We start from the raw sequence: 24962 nt of genomic DNA on the forward strand, positions 1-24962 counted from the left end.
TCATAAACTTACTGACAGCATTTTCTGATGTTGAGCCTAGCACCAACCTCAAGGAAGAATTACTTTCTACTACTGAGATTTAGAACTTCTGTAACCATTCTGTTAAAACTATAGGAGTGTTACTTGCACAAAACCTGACTGCCTATCCGAACTAACAATAATCACCCAAACTATCACTACTTTTGAACATGTAGGTTATCAGTAACTAGTACTGAATCAGAGTGGAGATCACCTACAAAACATCATATCTAGAAGTTAACAGTCACTGACAGATTAGGCACCAAGTGATACATGCCTTGAGTAACTGAAACCTTTGCTTCACATCTTCTATATCACATGTATCCACTTTGAGATTATTCATTATTCCACTCTTCTCCTCAATCCAACCTGTAAACTCCTGAAGCTTGACTAGATGTTTCTGATGAAGCACTGAAAGTTTAGCCTGGAAAAGAAGTTCAAATAAGATATTTATCCGACAACAGACCTAAACCAAACTAAAATGAAAACCAAACCAAAAGATTTCAGTTAGCTGACAGTGAAACAAAGCTACTGACATAATTGGAAAAATAAGGATACTTTTTCCACGATACATGTGGCATATTTTAGATCTACAAGAACACTTTGCTGACGATATCATTTGCATACGCAACGTCTATTTAATTCTGACACTTCAACAATGGGCAAAAGGGTTTATATCACTTATCTAATAAAAATTCTTTAGGAGAGAGCACATTCTTTCCAATCCCAAAACAAAAAAAATTTTTTCCTTCCAGTAGCACCTTAAAGACCAACTAAGTTAGTTCTTGGTATGAGCTTTCGTGTGCATGCACACTTCTTCAATCCCAGTTACCATTTCACAATAATGGAACTCCTTTTCTTTCAAAACTCACTAAATAATGAGACTAAGAAGAAGTTCATGTACACTTGCTTATCAATTTAAGTTGGTATTTTTGTAACATGCTCTGAGACCATTTAGTGCAGGGTGGGTTATAAGTCTACTACTACCACCACCACCACAATCAATGGATGTTACACAACTGAACATGAAAACATTAAAATGAATTGTTTGAGAAAGCTCTTGTATGCGGTGCTGATCTATGATCACTGAATCACACATGCACATCATCATTTGATGTTCAAGTAATCAAAGGATACACAAGTTTTTGTATTCACTGTGATTCAGAAGGTATCTGCAATCCTACACACACTTTCCTACAAATAAGCCCCAATGAACACAGAGGCACGCACAGGATTGTGCTGCAAGTGATCATTCATTGTGAACAAACTTTTAGAGCATGGGTTCCAGCTAGCTAGTATCAGGCAATAAATTTGTCACCACGTATGCAAAACCATTTTACAATACTTATTTGCATTTTACACTTGGTTTTGTTTAAAATGGTTGAACTAAATCTAAGTTTGGAGTTGGATAGGTTAAAAATCTATAGAAGTAAAATAGATGTGGGCTATGAACCTACCATTTCAGAGTCTACTGCCAAGACTATTTGCTTTGCTCGATTTGAAGACATTTCACAGACCCCAAAGAAATCCTTCTCCAAACATTCATAGCTTTCTTTTAGATCCACAAGCTGTGCTCTGGGAACATCCTTATGCTGAAATTTTAGAAACTCTTCTGCTAACTTCATATCTTTTCGCAGAGTAACAGCAAAGCCAGCAAGCCCTGATTCAAATGACTACAAAAAAATAAATAAATACAGATGAGGTGCATTAAGGTCTTGCCTAAAATTAGTAGCACTGCGTGCAAGACAGAAAAAAAACCCGTTGCATTTTAGGGAGAAGTACCATTAGTCCTAGAGATGGCTGGGAGACCTGAAATCCCCACCCAGTTATGATGTCCATGGGCACTCAACAAGTCACTAGCCACCTCACAGGGCTGATGCAAGAATAAAATGGGGTCACCCCACCTAAAATTGCCCTGGGAAGCTTGGGAAATGGCCACACAAATGAGATAAATTAACCCTAGACTCCAAGATACACATCTCTTTATTTTGCTATCTCTCATTCCCCACTCACCTGCCACACTGCTCATATCATTTTCTATACTATGGCAATAGCTCTTCCTCCAACCACTGCTGCACCACCCCTTTCCTTCATCTCAGCATCCATCTATCCAGGGATACCTTAACTTTAGACATTGTGGCCAGGCTCATCATGCTCTCTTCTCTCTTCCTCCTCCGAATTAGCAGGAATGGACTACAAAATGCATGCACTATAGAGAGGGAATCACCCATGGAGAGTGTGTAATGTGTAGCCCGGGCCTGTAAATGGGATCTGTGGGGAAAGGACTCAAGAGTGTGCTGTTCCATTGATTTGTATTAGATGACAAATGGGTGCACATTTCTGTGCCTTTGGGTGAGAGAAATGTGGGGTGATGATCACTGGCTAATGTTAAGTATATTTTTTATGATTTGTCAAGTAGATTTAGCATATTTATGAAAGATAATACATATTTAATTATACTCTTATTCTGATGACTTGTGTTTTAAGGGTCTTATGAGCTACTTTGAATATATTATTTTGCATGGAAGATCAGCATATAAAGAGACTTAGTAATAATGACATCTGACCTCACTATTTAACCTCGCTTTCTATGTACAGATAAGAAGCTTACCTCTAACTGCTCAAGTTGTATTTTTAGGTCTTCCAGGTCATTACTGATGGGCTGCAGGTCATCGAAGAGAAATTTCATATCTTGAACCACTGTCAAATGTCTCCTCATATTCTCCAAGTACCAAGAGCATTGCTTCTGAAAATATTATTGTCATTTTAGTGTAACTAGAACTTATCAACACAGTAGCAGAAAATCACTTTTAAAAACAAAAAGGATGGTGTGTGTTGTTGTTTTTAAAAATGCCTGGAGATTAAATTTAAATGTTCATCTGTGATTCTACTACGATGTTAACCAGGGGACATTCAATTCCTTGCGATAGGCGATTCAATGCATACTGGTAATATAGGTGCCAAGTTTTGATTATGCTAACAAGCACAAGCACCAAAATGAACCAAAGACGTTTTTCATTTGTTTTATGTGTCTTTGCTTAAGACAAAAATTGTAAGTTGCTACTCACCATGCTCTTTGAATCAGGTCTTGGTCCAGATTCCTCTGTTTCCAAGGTTTCAGAGAAGCTTTTTGGTTGCTGGTATGGCTTCTCAGGCTGAGGGTATCCTTTCAAACCAAGAGCCTTACTGCATGTTTCAGTACTCTCTCCAGCAGTTTCTGCTTTTAATTCTGATGAACTTGTAGTTTCTCTTGAGATGGGAAAGGCATGGCCATGCTGAGAAGCGTTTTTCTCCTGCTCTCTTTCTGTCTGGGCCTTCATGTCCATTGTCTCACGGGTGCTCTCATTTCTTTGACTGCAATGGTCTTGTTTCAGTATATCAAGGAGGAGATCAGGACTTCTATTATCAAGCCAAATAGGTGGGGTAGAAGTAGGTTCGTTTGCATGTATGCACAACGAAGCAGCCATTGAGGCACTTCTAGTATCCTCACTTGTATGTTGGACAGCAGATTTGGTAGAGTCCTCGTTTTCCCAGTGTGTGCTATCAACCATTTTAAGTAAATTTTGCATTAACGCTTTTGTGCCAATATAACTTAAAGGTTCCTCTTCCTGCTTGCAGTAAACATCTTTTATTTTTCCTTTAAGTATTTTTGTTAAGCTTTCAGGTAATGTAGGAGGCACTTCAGAAAAAACAACCTCCTGATCATTGACTGGGGCAGAATTAGAAAGCATCACATCTTTTAGTGATTGTTGCATTTTTATCTGGATGCCATTTTGAGAGAAAGTAGGCTCATGGTCTAGAATGTCATCTTCCGCAGGCTTCCCCACACTACTGTTTTGAGTGACCACTGCTTCATGTGCTTTCTGCTCAGAGCTGTTCTGGCTATCATCTCTGGTGTCTAAAGTACTAGAAGAAGATCCAATTACACATGTATCTTCTCCAGAAGCTGTTTCACCAGCCTTGCTCCCTACTTTTCCGATAGCTTCAACACGCTCCATATTGTTGAAGTCACATTTGTAACTTTCATCATGATACACCTTGGAATGAGCACTAGCCTCTTTACTAACTTTATCTCTTGTAGGTTCTGATACAACTGATGCAGGAAACAGCTGTTGTTTGGGGTACAATTCTTTTAGGTGCTGTTTTCCCTCGCAGTTTCCACTTCCTGATACCACAAGCTCCTCTCTATTCTCTTCACTGTCTCTTTCACCTTCCTTTAGGCAAGATGAACCATTCTCTCTCATTGCTAAGATATCCTTGGCCATTATATCTTTCGCACTTTGCTTTAAATAAGTAGAGAGGTCAAACCCCTCTACATAGATCACTGATTCATCTTTAGCAATGTCATTGGAGTCTGTAACCAATGTGGGTTTATTTGAAGTGTGATCAATACTTATTTTTTCATCATATGAGGCAGTAATTTCATAACCATTTTTAATAACTGATGAATAAGGCTCCTTAAGGCTTCCACTTGATTCCTGGATATGATCTTCCTTCAGAATGCACACTCCATTTTTATTTTGTTTCAGAGCACCAATTTCTACTTGACTATGTGGCATACTGGTAGATGCTTGTTTTCCATTATCTACTTCTTGTCTTTTCTCACAATTCAAACATGGCATTGATATATCATCAAGAATTTTAGCTTCCCTGTGTTCAGCATGTAAGTTTCTTTGAGAAGGTATATCAGACTTGGCACTAATATTTTCTGTTCCAATTGCGTCTTCTGATGTTGCACCATTGCTTATGCTTAATTGGGAGGTTTGACAGTTCTGTAATGCAAGGTTGTCTTGCATGAAAGGGTCAGAAGCCTGTTCTGTTTCTTGCTGGCTTCCCTCTTTACTTTTACATGGTAGGTCCTGAATGTTTTCTTTAACAATATCAGCTAAATTTTGATATTTATCAGCACTGTAGCTTTCAGGGCACTGTAAACCATTGTTTCCTGTTGCCTCTGAAAGTGCAGACACCTGGACCCCAATGTTTTTATCATGGCACTGAGAGTAATGCATTTCCAATACCTCTTCATCTTCATAATCTGTCTCCTCATAAGTATCATAATCAAAATCCACATAATCATAACCTTCAAAATCATCCCCACTGTCACTGTCACCATTATCGCTACTGCCATTATCATCACTATTGCCACTGCCATCATCATCACTGTCATTATCCATACATATGCTTTCATGTTCACTCTCAGAGTCATCTTCTTTCGTTTTAATGCCCTTGTGCTCACCTCTTTGCATTTTAGCTTCATCCAACTTTTCCAGGGAGCTGTCAATCTCTTTACTTTCTTCCCTTTCTTTTTTCTGACCATTATTTTCTGTATCTCTACTGCTTTCTGCCTTGTCTTCTATAATTGTGCCTAATAGCCTTGCATTGAAGGCTGCCATATTTATAATTTCAAGTGTATCAGAGTCACTTGTTTCACTAAAGCACAGAATGCATTCTTCTTCCTTACTTAGGTTGCCCGTGGAAGATTTTGCTTTTTCTTGCAGCTTATCTGCTACTCCATTGATGGCTACTGCACTGTGGACGAGCTCTGGAGTAGCATCTTCTTTAACAACAGAGGAGTCACCTTTGTTTATTCTGTCTGAGCTACAAACTGTACCATTGTTATGATCAATTTGCGGAGCATCATAGGCTTCACTGCGATCTTTATGTTGAGTTGGATCACAAGGATCTTCTGACTGAGTACTATGTTCTCTTTTAGGCAACAGCTCAGATTGCTTGCTGCTATTGCCTTCCAGAACTAGCGAGCCACATTCAAATGTTGACTTGCTGTCATTCGCAGGTGGCTCATCATGCTTCATACTAGCACTGACTTCCAGAGGTGATGTGGACTCACTATCAGTATTGATTTTAATGGATGATCCATCAAGAGCGTCAGTAGTGATTTCTACGGGGAGCCCAGCATTTGTATCAATGGAATCCTTGAGTGGACATCCAGCATGAGTAATAGCACCGTTTCTCTGAATTGGTCCAATATATTTATCTTCAGCATGATATTCCAACAGTGCAATGCCATCAGAATTGGAATGGTCATCAAGCAAAGAAACACTACGTATAGTAGCCTTATCTATGGGTTGTTCTCCATCACTGATAGTCATCTGATTTTCTACAGGTTGCCCACTTTCAGTCTGTTCTTCCTGTAATAATCCATGGATCAAATTTACGCTGTCTTCCAGGAGTGAATCACCATTAGAAGTATTTTCTAGGACTGACATGCTATAGTTATTGGTGCAATCTTCCAGTAACTGACTGTCATGTGTATGCACTCTAGTTTCCAATGGTAATGCATCTTGCATGCTGGTGTAGTTTTCCAATAGACAGCCAGCAAATTTATTAGCATGGTCTTCCAATTGTGAATTGCCACAGCTATTTGTAACGTCTTCTCGTGGTGGCCTATCATTCATATGAAGACATGCACCATGCATTATGAAGTGGTCTTCTAATGGCAACTTGCCATTCCTATCATCATTGTTATGCAATACTGGGGTGACATTCGTTTCCGCTTGCAATACTCCACTCTCATTACAAGTCTCTAATTCTTTCTTAGTGCGTTCATTTAAACATTTTTGGTCAGGTTCTATACCAGTGTATAAACTATCCTGAAAGTCATCTTTTACCTCATCTTTCACCTCAGTGTTCTTCATTAGCATAATGCCTTCTTCAATCTGCAAAACCTGAGGCATGCATTTTTGCAGGCTGTTGTCCATGAGATGTGAAACGTTAGTGCTTGCTTGAGCTTTCTCATCTTTCTTAATAGCTGAAGAATAATTTGCATCCAAAACACTATTGAAGATGCCTGGGGAGTCATTTTCACTCCCCTTAATGTTCTCCCCCTCTACTATGCAAATATTATCTTCATTTACTATTGGAGGAAGGTGTCCTTGTGAACAGTTTGAAAGAGATGTTTTCATTTCACCATTTTCAGCATTTGCTTGGTCAGTTAAATTTTCATACACTTCCACTGGCATTTGTTCTGGAAGATTCAGTAAACTTCCAAGTGCATTTTCTTTTTCAAGATTTTGACCTTGATTGATTTCCTTTCCAGATGTATTCGTGACACATTCTGACTGCTCTGAAGCACGAGCCACAATATGAAAAGCATTTCTCCCTGAGACTATGTCATTCTGGTGATCTTTACAAAATGCCTCCCTCTTATTGCTGCTGGACATATTTTGAATACTTGTATCATGTTCTGAAACATTGCTAGTGATATCACTAAACATTGCCCCTTTAGGCTGTTGCTCAGTATGTTGTGCTTTTGTGTTTAAACACAATTGCCCCTCAGTCTCATTTGTATTATTTTCAGAATGACTGCTACCCATTAACAGGCTGACTGTTTCATTTAAGTCACCACAATGCAACAAAAGCCTCTGACCGGTGTTTCCATCCATACAACTATTTGTCATTAGGTAAGACATGAATAGCTTTTGAGTTTGTTCCGAGTGGCAAGGTATGGGCTCACTGGTGTCAGAAGTGTTTACATCCTTTCCATCAGCATGTTGGTTGGATGCCTGGAGTTCACAAGACGAGAGCCATCTTGCTGCTTTTTTCAAAGGCAATGGTATATCTTCCACATTAGGCATTTCATCAGGTAGGGTAACACTATTCAAAATTGATGAAGTGTTGCTTTCTATGACTCCCTGCTGGGCTGCATCATCTAGGCTGATCACTTCACAAGTTTCTGGAATATAGAGTGCTGCTATTTTTTGCCGCCCCTTTAGAATTTTGCAGGCCTGCTCATTAGTGATCATGCCTTGATGCAAAGATGTAGATACAGGAAATATTTCCCCGCTATGTGGCCAGATGAGTCCAATGAAGCCTCGTTGTGCCTGTAGTACCAGCAAGGCACTACTAGAAGAGATCAGGTTGCACTGCACTGCTTCATCTACAGACAAACGTTTTGATGAATTTGGACACAAGATCCCACCTGTCTGAAGCTGATGAGTCAAAATAGCACAAGCAGCATCCTGGTCAATAACCCCTTCTCTCATTGCTTCTTCAACAGTCATTCTGTGTCCTGTATCAGGATGAATTATGCCGCCAGAAAGCAGCTGGGCACCTAAGAGCCTGAACATGGTCTCCCTCTCTATGAGTCCTTCATGAGCTGCTCTCAGAATAGTTATCTTCCTTCCACATTTTAGTGTTATTTTGCCTCTTTCTTGAGGGGTCACAGGCAAGAGCCTCAAGCCTGTTTCTCTATGTACTACAGTTCTTTCAAGCAATTCCTCAAGGGTTATCTTCTCTGCAGTGTTGGGGTCAATAAGGTCTTTGCTCATGTCACGTCTTTCCAGGAGTTTAGTGTATAATGCTGCAGAGATCAGATTCTTCTGAAAAGCTCTGTGCAAAGTCAGCTGTTCTCCCGTGGCTGGTATCATTAGGTGTCCTCTGGAAAGCTGAATCTCAAGAATTTTAATAGCAAGAGGTTCTGAAATTAAACCCTGTTCCAAAGCAGCTACAACTGGGAGTGCTGCTGATTGCAGTTCTGAAATGACCATTTTAGCATTCTGTAAACCTTGTAGTTGCAATACAGCTTGGTCATCGACAAGTTCATGGGCTTTGGCTTCTTCAAGGTCAAAACTTCTTCCCAGGGCTGGTGAAATTATATCTGATAAAATGAGCTGGCTCTGAAGCAACTGAATTCCAGTGTCATAGTCAATGAGGCCTTTATAAATTGACTGCAAGACTGAAAACATCTCTCCAGTTGTTTGATCAATAATGCCAGCTATGACTTTATCCTCCTAAAAGTGAGTATAAAAATATGAATTGTCAGCATTTTATGAATGGTAAATGATTAATACTTTGAATTTTAATATGATATATGTACAATATAAAGTCACTTACTTACCAGAGTTCCACCCAAACTGTGAATGTTAGCAGTTCAATGCAGAAGTGATGTCAGTGATTCAACAGCACACGGTGTGATAAAAGATTGAAACACAACATGCATCGGTAAACCAAAAGCCTATGCTCTGCATACATCAAGAGGGTTAGTGGAAGATAAAATAGTAGATGATCGCATAGTGAGCAAAAAAGACGCGTACCTGAAAGGCAAACTGTCATGCTATCTATGTGCTTTGTGAGAAGTTAGCATATATTGAGAAAACAGTATGTGGTACAAAAACACACGTGCTATTCATGTTTACAGCATACAGCACTTTTACATAGACACCCAAACACATAAGGATCCAGTATTGTAGCTACTTAAATGCACTGCAACTGTGTTGTATTACAAGTCATCCATTACGAACAACATTTAAGAAGTATGTGCAGAATAGTCTTCCTTTGCATATACTCTCGGGCATTTTGTAATGCCTTCCAAAGGCAGTGTCAAATGTAATAGATCTTAAAGTATTATCTCACAGTTAATGTGACTATAAACTCCAAACAATGTACCCAGTTGAAATTTAATGAACTTCGGAAATATGGCATACTTCCTGAAATACTTATCGGAGAGCATATAGAAGAGTAGAGAGGCTATGGAACTTCCACGTGGTGTCATGTTTCTGAAGTACAGACGTTTGACAGAATTCAAAGTATGGCTTTTAAAAAGAAGGGTTAAGTGATGTATGATTCTATGCTCTTAGTTCATGCAAGACACAAGGTATAAAAGCCTGTTCCTATACAATTTTCCACTTGTCCATTTATAGACATTCAGCTATAATTCTAATTCCACAAACCGATCGAAAGCTGTAATTGATTTAGTTCTGATTTTGTTTGTGTGACACACACAATTCGGTGCAGATTTTTGTTTTCGTTTTTAGTATTCATACAGAATTCCAAAACCATGCAATGGATCAGATTCAGAAAAGCATATATGCTATAGCCAGCAACATAACTCAAACTCTTGACTACCTTTTCATCCACGTTTTCATTATCTGCATCTTGTTCCTGCTGCAACTGCTTCAAATCTTCATTGGACAACAGTTTATAACCTTCTTGCAGGGACCTCACATGGTTTTCCATTTCACTTTTCTCTTCATCTGTCATTCTTTTGGGAGGGGGAATAGAAGATGTGGATGGAAGTGTTAGCAATTTCTAAACATTAGTTGTTCTCTCAAGTAATAAACATATAGGGTGGAATTCAACGTCATGCTATGAAGACATGTTCCAGCAGACCTGGAGACAAGGTTTGCTTTGTAAGATGATAACTTGGCAGTGGTGGCGGGTCATATGGGCAGTTATTCCCAGGGATACACTGGTAACAAGCTGTGCAGTTATTAGTACCATCATTAATTAATGCAAACTGCTTTAGTTGAATTAAGTAAGGTGCCATTTATAAGGTAGAAGGGGCAGTACCCACCCATACCCCACTGTTTCAGATTTCATATAAGAACTCCTGAAGCTAGAGGATATCTGCTGCCTGCACACTGATTTTATATATGGAATGGCTGAAACTCGTCCTCAACACAAATTCTGAAAGGGCACGACTAATTTTAAAATGCAATAATCCCAATGAACCTACTTATCACCATGTTTCGCTAAAAACGTCTGTGTTGTTTGCAAAGCTTCTGATATCTGTTCTTTCTTGGTTAACAGTTCGTCAGAAGATATCTGAAAAAAGGAGCAAAATATGTTCACAACTCCATTCTAGAAATAAAATTAAAAAGGGGTGGGGGTAAGAAATGTACATAAAAGATTAAGCAAAAAGATGAGAAAGGAGTGAGCATTTCAGGAACATTATCAAGGGCATAATGGGTGGTATCCAGCGATGTATGAACAGTGTTCTGCTTGTGCAAGGAGACTTCCCTTTCCTCACCTTGCATGGTCCCCCAACCCTCTGAAACAGATTTTGAGGGTGCACAGGGAGTTGCAGGAGAGAGGGGGTGGCAAGACTATTCTTTTGTATACCACCCTTCATCCACAGATCTCAGGGCAGTTTACAGTATGAAAATACAAGATAAAAACACAAAATAGCTTATTGTACGAAGGGAAGTCCTTTGAGCATGTGCGACAGCAGCATCAGGTACAACCCAATGTAACAGCAATAGCCTATATTGCAAATCCATTTTTAGCCAACTTGTCCCTTATTAATGAGCCATAAATACATGCTTGGTTATGAAACACTAAGGTTGTGTTTATAGATTACTAGGAACACGAGAACCCTAATTAATTTTAGGTATAAATACGGACACCCACTACTAAAAACATTTGTTAGGTGACCTTTTTCAAAACTTTTGTCTAAACTGTTCTGGTCTTTGTTTCCGACCAGATGTTGCTGAACTACAACTCCCATCAGCTCCAGTAGGAATGGTTAATGGCCAGGGATAGTGGAGGTTGTAGTTCAGGAACATATGGGAGGACCAAATGCTCCCCAAGTTGTTTTAGACAGTTTGTAAATAATCAACTACCAGATTAAGAACAGCCTTGATGCGTGAAGTCAAATGCTCTGATATTACTCCCTCACAGGATGTCTTGCAACCAAAGATGTCTATGCAATTTCAAAGCTATCGTTTTCAGTATTTTAATAAGTTAAATCAGCTACCTCACTTAACTTCCTTTGTGGATTTTGTGTGAATGGTATAGTTACCCAGGATACTGATCTTTTATTCTCAAGTATTTCCAAACCAGGAGTTCTCAAACAATATTAAATGCAACTCTCCATAAATCAAGGATAAAAGTTATAGCTTGCCAACTCTAACCAGAGCTGAAAATGTGGATGAGCCTTATACACACACACACCCCACTTTTCAACCATGAGGGTTCCCAACTCTTAAGTATATCCCTGCTTTCTCTTATTCCATAGAACTGACAGAAGTGAAACTAATCAGATCAATTCTGGTCTAGTCTATTTCAGATTTCTTTTTTGAAAGCGCTACATGGGGTACATAGTATATGGATACATGGGCATGGAACCATGCTTTCATATACTAAATTAAAATGCAACAGCCACCTTGTTGTAATAGTTCCAAAATTGTTCTGAGTATCAGAAGAAGGAAGTCTCACTCATTGTGAGCACCACCCAATAATTGCTCACAGAAGTTACGTGAAAATGTTCTGCTGGTGCACACAATCTCTGCACCTTGGAGCTACTCTATACTACGATGGATACAGATAATCAAGGTACCCCCCTTACAAATGCTATTTAGCATACTGGGTAAGCCACAATTTACAGGAACTAGAGAGAAAGAAAAAGATTGCCGTGTGATACAGGTGGCCCATTTTAACCTAATGGTTAAGAGGGAATGCAAACCCAGGGGTTTAAAAAACTGCTTCTTGGTCACTGTACGTTATGACGATGAGGTGGATTTCAGTAAGTGGCTTTTTTGTATCTATAAAAAGCTGCAAGCAAGGGCTTTTCTAATGAAAATATAAAAGTGTTTTGTTGTTTGGTGCTAATTTTCTCTGGAAATCATACAATTAAATGCACCAAAAGATACGTGTCAATTTTCCAGGCTGTTAGTACTTGTCTCCAAGCTTTTTCTTTCACAAATTGCTAGGACAGGAAGCCCAATTCAGAATGGGACTGTGGGGAGGTGGGGAGGGGCAGTCTTTAACCCTTTGCCTCATGCTGGGACCCTGATTTGGATCTCACCACATGTCTACAATTTGCAGAGGGGGGGACATCTGTCCGTAACAATGGGAGATCTTTTCCCCCACTGCAAATTCCACATACTGGGGGCCCCCAAGATCAGGAACATAGCAGGGGCAACAGGTTAAACTCCACCCACAGCCAGGGTTCCAGATCTAGATTGGCCATCGATTGTCCTGGCATTTTTTGGAAGTAGCAGCTTGCACTCAAGGACAAACTACGCTGAGTAATGTCATGTGTAGCATTTTCTCCATGTGTTTAATGTGCATGTGGACACATGCATTTCCAGTTATATTAGGCACAACACAAGTATGAAAGACTGAAGAGTTTCTCGGCATCATGCAATGGGACCAGTAAAATATTGTATCATTTAAGTTCTTCAAATTACTTGCTGGTACAGGACTGACTGCAGATTTCAAGGGTTTGATTCGGGAGTTACTCTTACACGCTTGGCGGATGTGAGATTTCAGGTTCTACTCAGCCTCCAATATCCCCCCCACCTCCACCCCTTATTTGAATACAGTGTAACATTTGGAAATGGGGTGTGTGTGTGTGTGTGTGTGTGTGTGTAGGGTAAAATATAATAAACTTAAATTGTGTGATTGATACTCCCTAATAAATTGGGGAAAGCAATGTGATTTGGGCCTATAATCATTGGGTTTTCTGAGGTCCCTGGAGTTTCCAAGGTAGTGGTGGCCTTGAGAATGCCCCCTTGTGCCCATGAAGAGTCTGATACACACCCTGTCTCACTGCCCCCTTCATCATGAGGTTCCCTCTTGAAACATCAATGGAGTTGAAGGAGGAAACAAGAAGAGTCATTCTCTTCCCCATTTCCTCTGTTAGTTCTACAGGCTCAATTCAGCCCCTGATTAGGCGGGAAACGGGGATGACAAAGAAAGAAAATGGAAGTGGCCAGTGGGGAAAAGTGGGGAGGCTACAGGAATCAGGAAGTGAGGGAACGATCCCTTCCAAACTGTTTTTAAATTTCTCCTACCTAACCACCATCAAATCACATGTCACACCTGTTGCCACTGACTAAACCATGAAAATCATGGATCTGGTGCCATTTGCGATGGATGCGAACAACAGAGCTTTGTGGCCGCCGACTGGAGATCCCTGCAAAACCATCACTAAATCGTGTGCCACCTCTTCGTCTACTCTGATAGTTTTGCTGTGATCCTCTGTAAAAACTGCGAAAATATATGAAGAGCAGTGCTTTGGATCCAGATTTCTGTGATATTAGCAAACGCCAGATTTGTGATTTTTAATATAGTCTATTACTGTAAACTTTAATCTGATAGGTTTTTGTGGGCATCCCATGAAAACTCATGCAAATTCCACCAGACAAACTTTTACCTAGAACCCATGTAAAAGAACTTAAGGGGGGGGGTTAGCATGTGCTGACCTGGAAGAGATTAAAAAACCAAATGGATCATACCCATAGTACACACTCTATGAATTCTGAATGGGCCTCAAAGGTTGACAACTCCTGTAACTTATAAAAAACATTACACCCCCATATTAACATCCAGAGGACTAGCCAGGAACACGTGGTGGGAAAGGCATGAAGGTATTATCATTTCCCATCATAAGTAGGGAATATTATTGTCCAAACACTGTTTCTCCTTTTTGTCTTGAATGTAGCCTTTCAGGAAAAAACACCCATGTATCAGTTATGTAGTCTGGTGAATTTAAATAAAAACACTAGTATGTAAATTATATTTGTTCTTAAGCACATTAAAGTAAAGCACTTTAAAGTAAAGGTTGTATCCAATGCCAGCCCTACTCAGAGCAGAACCATTGATATCAATAGGCGTGACTAACTTAGGTCCAGGAAGTTCAATGAGTTTTCTTTGAGTAAAACATAAGCTGAATACAATGAAATGTTCTTGTGACACATTTGGCACTTTAAAGGATGTAAGGAACAAGACAAAACAACACTGTGCCATGCACCTGGTACCATCTACTCTCAAGCAGTGTTTTAATACCTGTTTCTTAGGAGAATCTGCTTTTTCAGACTTTTCTCCTCCGCCTTTGCCGAGGCTCTTGGTGATGTTTGAAACCCATTTCAGTAAGTCCCCAGCTTTTTCGACGTGTTCTTTCTTCTCCTCTTCCACTGACTTCTGATGAACAATGTGCATTGCAAATATATATATATATATATTTAAAATTGCAGGTATATTAAGCTGACAGCCACCCCGAAAAACAGTTACACTGTCAAAAATTTTATTGTGGAAGATGCCAGATAATGAGCTTTATTTTTTACTTTCTTTTTTATCCCCATTACCACAGTCATTCTTATGCATGCTTTTTTTTTTAAAAAAAAGGTATACAATAATAAAAAAGTAATTGAAGTAATTAATTCAAAACATCTGAAAAAACTAAGATAGCCATTATGATACATATAAACACATTCATATACATAGATGATGGAACTCACATTACAGAAACCTCCCAGCCACCACTGCACAAGCCAAATCTAAGCAAGGGTTTGCAAAGGAAAACACTCTAAATCGCAGCCTTTGCATTAGATGTACACCCAGTTCTAGATAATCATGCTGCTGAAGAAGACAATGAAATTCAATAATATACTTAAATCCTGTGCAATTAACATAGCATCTTACATGTTTCTCCTGAGGAGGAAAATTACTAATTTTGTAGCCAACTTTATTGCCGATTTCAGGTTTAAGTTTAATATGGTGGTTTTTTTAAATGTAAAGAATCATGGAGTAGGAGGAAAACCAGAAAAATAATAATCATGTAACAGAAGTCTATCATTTTCTCTGAAATTTTCAGTGTCACTCAGAATCTTATCCCCACGTAACTTGGGCTGCAATACTAACCCCACTTAAGGACTACAAGCCATTAAATTCAACAGGACTTTCTTCTGAGTAGACATGGGGAGCACTGTGCTGTTACAAGGGAGTAAACGCCACCAAGCACAGAGAGGCTTGCTTCCACGTAAACATGCCGTTAGAAGAATATCCAGTCTTTATGACAGAACCCACACCACAGTAAACTTTGCACCTGCAAGCAAGCATCCTGTCAAATCTATTTATGATAATCATGAATGAATCTTTGCATATTAAGTTGCACACAAATATTCAAGTGCCATTGACTTCAATGGGAGGGTTTACATACTTAGTTCCCTATTTAACTTTGGCTGAATCAATGGAGATAGCGCAGTCGGTGGGTCATGGGTTTGAGCCCCACGTTGGGCAAAATATTCCTGCATTGCAGGGGGTTGGTTAGATGACACTTGTGGTCCCTTCCAACTCTAGAATTTTTTTGATTTTGCAGGATGGTATTGCATCATACACTGATATAAATGCAACAGGGCATATTGTTTCACTTCTGAAAATTTCCCAAGAGCAGCTGGAATGGCAAAAACAACAACTCTGCAACACATTGCTACCACAATGATCCCAGTTAGCAAGCTGCTAATACCATTTATACAACATAGAGGAACAATTCAGGGATAGTTTTAAGTACAGGTCCTAATGATTTCAAGGAGAAGTAAAGCATTAGCTAAAATCTTCCACCAAAACCAATGGGGCATAGAAGTGCTTAACTCTTATCAAATTGTGCATCATAATTACAAGCATGGAGCAATGTTAAATCTACTGTATGCTGAAAACTATACATAAGCAAACTCAAAATGCTTTGTTCTGCTTAGAAATCAGCCAGTAACCCTATTTTACAACCCAATTAAATCATAGGGAATCATTTCCATGAGCCAGATGGTTTAAATTACTGCAGGCCAATTTAATAACTTCCATTGTTAAATTATGACTGTGAGGAAAAATACAGACTAGAAATTCCTGAGGAAATGAGCTCAGCTGCTTCTAGCAATCGTAGCCCTGTGTGGCAGTCAAAAACTGCATTATCAAGGGCTTCTTTATACGTCAATTTCTTCTTTGTCTTGGGACACGTAATACCTTTTAAGTAGAATTTGTCATTTTTCATCTTTGTAGCAGTGACGGCATCAATAATGCCCCTTTTAATAGCTTCTTCCATCGATAATCTGCAATGAGACTTGGGATCTATCAATCCACCAGTCAGATGTTGATACTCTAGGCAGCGAATGCCCATTTCTTTCTCTAGGACATTTGTATTCATTGCTTCAACAGCTGACAGAACACTCTTTGTTACAGGGTGAATAATCCCAGTAAAGACCAGTTCACACTGCTGGACGTGCTTAGCAGACGCCTCATCAATCAGCTCCCTTTGCAAGGCCTCTGCCACACTATATTTCTTCCCAGTAAAGGGATCAATTATACCTCCCGTGCTTGCTTGTGCTTCAAGGCACCTCAGCGCTGTGGTTCTCTCCACTAGGTTTTTGCGAGCAGCTTTCAGAAGAGGCATTCTCTCATTTGTCTCGGGCAGCCAGACACCAGCAATGGGGCTGTTGGCATCTGTGCGCGGTTTAGAATTGCTCAACAAAACATCCGCAAGCTCGCTGGCTGTGATTTGCCCTTCCTTGTATTGACTGACTAGCATTCTATCAACTTTGCCATCAGCTAATGCCTCGTCAATGTTGAACTGCATTCTAGTTTTTAGATCTGTCAGCACAAGGTAAGAATTTCCATGGTGATCAAAGCATGTGGATTCTTTCCACTGAAATTCTTGCCCTGACAGCTGGAGGTAGGTACTTTTGTCTATCAGGGACTTTTTATAAGCCTCGTAGGAGGTCATTTCTGCTCCAGTTGTAATATCTACCACAGATATTTTATGAATTTTTTCTGCAGACGGAGTGGTTATTTTTCTCTCCCCAACAGGGAGCAGGAAGCATTTGCTTCCGATATCAAGTAAACACAGCTTCAGCAAATCATTATAATACATGGCTTGCCTATTATTTGGATTCTGGAAGACTTTTTTATTACTGGAATGTTCATATATAAATTTCAGAACGGTGTTGTTCAGCAAGCCCAGCTGGACCGCAACTTCAGGACGCACACGGACACTTCTCACAGGGTCAATAATACCTCCACTTGCTATCTGAGCTTCAATAAAACTTTTGCCTTTCTGCCTTTCAAGGATTCTGGTTTCAATTGCTTGATAAACAGACAGCTTTTTCCCAGAAAATAGATATCCTAAAACTGCCTTTTCTGCCTCAAGAAGCCTGCTTTTGTATTCATGATCCACAAGTCCCTTGGCAACTGAATCATCAACAGAGTATTTCTGACCTGCTGTGGGGTCAATGATAAAACCAGTGGCGGCCTGGGCTTCAAGCAGTGCTAACACAGATGCTTTTTCAATTATTCTCTGCTTAGCTGCAGAAGCAAATGAGACCTTCCCTTTACTAGATTCAATATACAACCCAGCTATTGCAGTAGGCTTAGTCAAAAAATTCTCAAGATTTTTTTGAACCTCAGCAATGGCCTTCTTTCCTGAATGAAGCTGTTCAGCTGTGCTCAGGTCTAGAAGTTTAACTTCAATCAACTGCTTGGCAGTTACATCATGCCGGAGACCTTGAAATTTGATATTATCATATTCAGAGGGGATCAGAGCAACCTCCTTGGCTTGCTTTTCCTCTAAGATGGCACTGATCTTTGATAAATCTTCATTTTGGAGATTCTGTAAATAGGAATTGTTTGACATAATGAAGGATACTGTACTTAGAAAATAGCATCAAGTTATTAATCTAGCCCATAAACAGGGAGAGGGGGAGAGATGCAGAATATGAACAGCAAACACTAAGAATCAGCAAACTTTATTAACCCTGGCAATATGGAATTTGGTTTGAGAAGGAAAGTGGGATGGAATGACAGCAAAGTGTAAAAAGAGAAACTATCTCTTAGCAATATCATCAGCCTTCTAATTGCAAACTCAGGTGGTGAATGAAGGCAGGAAATCCCCAAGATTCACAGAAGCACTATATATTAAAACCTAAGGGGGCAAAACCAAACAAACCCTCAAAGGAGACAATCCTCAGAGCATGCTCAGTAGCTATGGAATACAGAGTGCAGCTGGAAAAGAAAAACAAAACACAGCGTGGGAAGAGTGGAATGGCCAGTTTGGAGGGAACTGCTGAGAGAACCCTGAACAGGGTCACTCCTTTGGGCGAAATGAGAGACTGCACCTTTTTGCTCCAAGTACCACTTTAAAAAATCTAATGCGGATGTGAACAACTTGGATTTGTGAATTTCTTTCTTCATTCTAGGAAGCCAGGCCTGTTGTATGTGCAGTATAATACTTAAGAGAGATCTTGGACTTCTGTAGGCCACAAAAAATCATTCGGCAGTTGGATGGGGAGCTATTAAGGTTAGAAGTGCACTTTTTGCCTCCACCTCATGTCTTGTTGAAATCATAGGGTGTGGGGACAACTGTGGGCAGAGAATGGTGTAAAGACACATCATTCTGCCTGCTGCTTTTATCTGGCAAACACCATTTTGCAGAAAAGTGTGCTCTTCGGTATGTAGGGCCCCCTCTTTTAAACAAATGGGGAACCTTTTGGTGGGTGTTGGTGGGTGAACTTTTTGCTTCCACACATGCAAGCAACTTCTGCATCTGCACAAATGTCTTGGGGTTATAATGCGGATTGATGCGTGCCAGATGTAAGAAAGTGTTCGATATCAGATAAGATGAAAACATAGAAATAGAACAGAAAAGCAATGAAGATTACAGGAGAACAGAAAGTTGTAACAACAACACCCAAGCAATATCAAACGCCATCAAATGTGCCATGTACCTCCAATGGATGCAGGCGCTTCCCTAAGCCCACTTCATAACTCTCTTCAAGCCTGGAACTGAGGAGTTTGCCGTCTCTCAATTTATCTATTTCTGAAATTCTTGTGATAGGGTTGCTCTTATCAACCGTTATCTCAAACTCTGTGCTTGTCTGGGAAACATATTCGGCATAGGACTGTTGACTTATTCCATTTTCCAGTTGGTGGGTTACTCCGGACAACTGGAATGGCTTCTCTCGTTGCAATGAATCAGTGGCAACTGTTTGCAACTTCTGTGCAACCAGCGGTTCAGATTTGCAACTTGAGCCACTTAGGTGTCTCCTTCTTAATAAAGGAGATGTGGTCGTACAGAGGTTAACATGTTCAAAATCTCTTGGGGAGGTGTCTCCCAAGTAACTAAACCCATTTCCCTTCCACCCAAAGTCTAACTGGATGTTCCTTTTGTTGATCTCATTCTGAAACCAACGCAGCTGATTGCCGTGATCTCTTTTCTGCAGGTCTATTTGGTGCTTCAAGTTCTCTACTGTCCGCCTCTGCATTTGCAACTCTTCTTCCATTTTGCGGTATTTCTGCACATACTCCATTTCTGCATGCTTGCCTTGCTGAAGCTGCTCACGGGATTTCTGAAGTCTGTCTTGCAGGTCTTCAATTTGAAGTTTATACATTCGAATGTTGTCTTGAGCCATGTGGTTTTCTTGCTGCAGGGTGATGCATTCCATCCTGATACCAGATATGTCATTTTCCGCTATGTTGTGAGTTTCCAAGAGTTTTTCAAATTTCTTCCTAAACTCTTCTGCAGAATGCTTGAACGCAATTGATTCTTCCTGAAGTAAAGCCACATTTTGGCGCGCCATTTGTTCCTCCAAGGTCTTCTGATGCAAGTCATCTTGCAGCTTCTTCATCTTGCTATTGAGCTCATGAATATGGGACTGCTGCTGCTGGACCTTCTGCTCGTTCATCTTCATTTCCATAGTGAATGTACTCATCTGAGTACGTAGGTTTCTTATTTCCATCTCTGCATTCATGTTATAAGCATTGTCCCTGTCACATTTCTGCTTAAATTCACCGGCTAATTCTTTTGCTTTTATTAGCTCATCTTCTAATCTCTTGATGTGATCCAAGTGCTCCTGCTCAAGTATTATCTGTTTGTGCAGTTGTTCGTTTGTGATACGTAGTTGCTCTTTGAAACCTTCAGCCAGGGCTTTTAATTCATCATTTTTTCTGTCAATAATTTGTCTTTCAAGAATTATCTTCTCTGAATCGGTCCGGACTTCAGTCATCATTATTTTGGTCTCGCTGTTCCATCTAGAAAGCTCCTCAACCTTCTGTTTTAACTTTTCCACTAAGTGATTGCTATCTGCTAAATCATCTTTCAGTCTTTGAATCTTCAGCTGGTTTTCTTTTTCTTCTCTTGTCTTTTGAAGGAATTGTTCCTGCATTTTTTTTAACTGTTCTTGTAGGCTGGTTGTTTCCCCTCTGCATGAAACAGTTCTCTGTTCAGCTGCCATTTTTTCTTGCTGAAGAGAAGTGATTTGGGAATGCAATTGCTGAATAGTAATCCCAGTGTGTGTGTGTGTCCTAGCCAACTCCTCCAGCTCCATCTTTAACAGTGCCTTTTCCTTCTGAAGTGACCTCAGCTCTTCTTGATACTTCATATTTATTTTCTTCAGATCCATGGCTTCTTGCATTACCTCTTCAGCTTTGCCTGTGGTTTTCTGCAGCTGCCTGTCAAGCTCCTTCAGCTGCTCCAAGTATCCTTGCTCTACCAGCTCTTTCTGATCCAGCTCTACTTTAAGGCGCCTGAGAGAATTATTGGCATCATCCAGTTTTTCTTTTAGTAAGCGAGCCTTTTCTTCAGCAGATGCATTCTGCAGTTCAAGTTCACACAGTTCGTATTTTAGGTCTTTGATGGTTTTCTCGGACTTTTTGTTGGCAAATGTTAGCTCATCCACCAGTTGCTGGAATTCCTCAATGTTTTTCAGTTCTTGCTTTTCTCTGAAAATGTCTGAACCTGTTGGCAACAGAGTTTCTTGTCCTATTATAGTAATTTGCCTTCTGACTTCAGTTATTTCCTTTTCTCTGCACTTGCTTTTCACCAGACTACCTTGAAACTCCATGTCTTGTTCCATTTCCTTAATGAGTTTCACAAGTTTCTCTTCTTCAGCAGTCTTCTTCCTCAGCTCCTCCATCAGTGCTTTCTTTTGCTGCTCTAAATCTTGAAGATTGGTGTCCTTCCTTCTTAACTTATCTTCAAGAGTATCTCTAGCCACAGCAGTTTCCTCTAGCTGCATTCTGAAAGCTCTGAACTTTTCTTCAACCATACTTCTCTGAGCCTCAGTCTTCAAAGCGAGCTGCTTCACACGCTCCAATTCCTGCTCTGCATCTTCTTTCTCTTTAAGAGCATCCTCTAGTTCCATGCGATAGCGCTTTGCTTCTTGCTCAGCCTTGGCTTTCTGGAGAGAAATCTCCTCCATTTTTGTCTGCTGCTTCTTCATTTCTTTCTCTGCATCGGCCTTTGCTTTGGGAAGTTCTACTTCCAACTGGAACTTCTGTTTCCTCAACTCATCCAACATCTCCTCAAGCTCGTTTATCCTCTCCATAAGTTTTCTGTTCTCACTCATTACTTCTTTTTGCTGCTGCTCCAGATCAGAATATTCACCACGTACTAGTGCCTCCTTATTCTTCAGGATCTGCCAAAAAAAAATAAGGCAACAAGAAACATTGAAATCCATTCTTTTAAAACGTTAGGTAATGTTGTAATGTTAAAATGCACAGTTGCAAATACTTACAAACTTCAACTACAGCATGTCAGCAGCACAGACTGAGGGATTCCCACCACCACTGTCACCATCAGAAAGGGACCGTTAGTTAGAGTAAAGAAGGAAATGAAGGAATCCACCAGCTGAAGTCCTCAAGAAGAATCCCTTTGCTTTCAGGATAAGAGTTGTTTCATAGGTTGAAGGTGATGCCCAGAAGCTCACTTGCATGAGTCCTTGCTTAAAAGCTACAGAGCAACTTCTCAGCAAAACACACCATGCAAGAAAAAAGCACTTCATCATTTGATGGTTAGTTGAATAAGAAGAGGAGAGCGTTTTAGTGTAAAACATGATACAATTAGCAAGAAACCACATTTAATTAGCCATGTCCTTCAACAATAGTTATTTAGGCTCTGAACATAATGCTCTTTCTTTTAACAAAAGACTAGCACAACATTACAGTATCATTAACTCACCAAGACATACTAATGCAAAGGCAGCTTTATTTCCTTCTGGATTGAATTTAATTCTTTCTAACTATTGCTGTTAAATGAGATTTTATTTTCCAGTAGATGTCCCATTACACCAATAAATGCGACATCTACTGCTATATAACACAAACCACAAGATACTTGGAAACGCCAATGCTAAAGATCATTAAAATGTAATAATTTAATTATCTCCCCGCCCACTAATCCTGATCAGCAAAACAAGTTGTCAGCTGGGAGGTTTCTGTAGCTGATGTTGCTACATAAATGAATAAAAGGAATGATTATGCAAATCAACAGCTTAGCAGTTTGTTTAAATATTGCAACTCCATTGAATCAGTTTTAAATCAATTTTCGCACCACACAAAGACATATTTAAGTTTCAAGTGATGATTAGGAATGATTTTGAAGTATTTATTTCTATAATACTATTATATTCGTTATGATTGCCTCTGATTTTCAATACAACTATGTACCTCTTTCTTTTTTATTTCTTCCTTTTGGCCTATGCTTTCTCTGCACATTCTCGATTCAAAAACTGGCTGTTCGTTTCCTGTGTTTCCATACTTTGTTCCCCTGACATCCTCTCTCAGTTTATGATTTTTGTCTTCTTCGAGTAGCTTTGAATGGTCATGTACATCTTTATGCAGCACTGACTCAGCTAGAAAAAATCCTTCCTTTTTTAAAAAAACATATCCACTTCCATCTCTACATTTTCTTTGTGAACACCAGTGAATAGAGTGGTCAAAGCACAGACAACATTCTGTGTCAAACTCTCAGCATTTGAAGATTGCAAGAAAGGGTATCTTCAAATTTTTCCTTTCTTGGTTCATGTCCAAATTACCCTTCCTCAAAATTATTTTGCTTTGGGAACTGGCCAGCACTACATCACTATTTATTTGAATAACATAACAATACTGAATTCATATTTTGGTTGATGTTGCTTTGCATCATACCACAATTTAGTTCATACACTTTTAGACTATGCTGTATAACTGTGTTTTCTACTGTGTAAACCTTTGAAACAGCACAGAAACAAGTTGTGCTTCCTTGGCCTTCAACATTTATTTTCTTTGGAATTTGTACAGTCTTTCTTGTGGGGTAGCTGTTCTAAAATTGCTGCTATCTAGAGACATATTATGTAATGTATTAGTAGTATTCACCTCTCAGAAGGACACGTGTCTTAATTGTTGCTGCATTGTCTTACTGATTCCTTCCTTGGTTTTAAATTGCTTAGGGCAGTTTTGCAACAATGGCTAACAATTCACCTGTTTGAATATTCTCTTCCACCTTTATCAGTACACTGTGAGAATATTTTTCAAAGTCTTTATTCAGGTTCTCAGGGTGCAACCTTTCTGAAAGGCAAGTGGGTTGTTGAATTGGGCTGATTCCCATAGGATAATGCCCTGCCTTCAGACTTCTATTCTTTATTCTCATCACAGGCTCAGAATTAGTTTTCCCATGTACTCTTGCTCTCTCCTTCAGTGAAACAGACCATTTAAATTTCTCCTCCCTTTCAACAGCAACATGCACTGCCTCCACTGGCAGCTTTGTCTGCCTGCCATTTTTATTTGCAGACTGAATAGAAAACTCTTTTCTGAATTGGCCTTGTTCAATACTATACATCACAGGAGCTATTGAGATATCTTTGCTTGCATGCAGATGCCTCCCTTTGCCATACTTCCCAACCCTGTCCATCCTGTCATCACTACTTAGACTACTATCAAATCCAGCTGCTAAGTTGAAAGCACGGCAGTGTGAGAGAGCTTATAAGCCAATAAATATAAAGGTATTTTACAAGTTTCTCAGTACCTTAGGGAAATTCTCATATAGAACCAATCCTGCAATAGAATTTTAGCAAACTAAAGTAGTAAAAATAGTAAGGACAATGAGAGCGGATAATTTCAGGTCAGTCTTGGTGTTCACTAGATACGTGATGTCAACCTTCATTTTATATCTAGAGAGTACGTAAGGAGTTCACATCATCTATCCTTATACTTAAAAAAGTATAGCTGTCTTAGTGGTTTTACCATCCCTTTGAAAGTTATCTGCTGAGTTACCTCTTCCTCCTCCAGCCTTTTGAGAGAGTCACCAGCAAACTTTATATACTGAGTCATCAAGGTCACCAAAGCTGTGTAGCGTGTTCGTAAGTCCATAAACTGTAATGAAACAGAGGAACGGTACTGATTAATGCTGAAATGGAGTGTCTTAAATTTATTTACTTTTATATAGAACAAATAAGGTTACAAGATGATTTCTGAAATAAAAATGAACTGCGTCTTTCTAAATCATAATATACAAAACACATTAGAAATATTACCCTGAGTCCAACAGATTCTTAGAAGAATCAGTGTAACAAACAGAGTGTTGAGAGGAGTTGACTTCTGTCTGCTTTGGGGGTAGCAGGTGTGGAGGTGCTCTTAAGAATGAAAGATGAAGGACCAAATTCATCATGGGATTAACCTCCTAA

At 39.6% G+C, this 24962-nt stretch overlaps 2 protein-coding genes across 2 annotated transcripts in view; both read right to left on the reverse strand.

The window, feature by feature from the left end:
• LOC310759029 (dystonin-like) overlaps window positions 1-24962 on the reverse strand; it is a 306438-nt gene that overhangs the window by 114655 nt on the left and 166821 nt on the right. The window contains exons 35-42 of the mRNA XM_083605788.1: window positions 24553-24651; window positions 14260-14682; window positions 10493-10581; window positions 9883-10018; window positions 3087-8768; window positions 2630-2764; window positions 1476-1691; window positions 296-442 (exon numbers count right to left, since the gene is read on the reverse strand). Coding sequence (XP_083461914.1) covers window positions 296-442; window positions 1476-1691; window positions 2630-2764; window positions 3087-8768; window positions 9883-10018; window positions 10493-10581; window positions 14260-14682; window positions 24553-24651 — 6927 coding nt within the window. The remainder of the gene's footprint in view (window positions 1-295; window positions 443-1475; window positions 1692-2629; window positions 2765-3086; window positions 8769-9882; window positions 10019-10492; window positions 10582-14259; window positions 14683-24552; window positions 24652-24962) is intronic.
• LOC310759683 (desmoplakin-like) lies at window positions 14769-19239 on the reverse strand. Its single transcript, XM_083607287.1, has one exon. It carries the CDS (start codon window positions 18158-18160, stop codon window positions 16346-16348), a length of 1815 nt encoding a protein of 604 aa, XP_083463413.1. The 5' UTR covers window positions 18161-19239; the 3' UTR covers window positions 14769-16345.

This window comes from Podarcis filfolensis (genome assembly GCF_964270895.1).
Source record: "Podarcis filfolensis genome assembly, chromosome: 3".
In the NCBI taxonomy this organism is placed as follows: Eukaryota; Metazoa; Chordata; class Lepidosauria; order Squamata; family Lacertidae; genus Podarcis; species Podarcis filfolensis.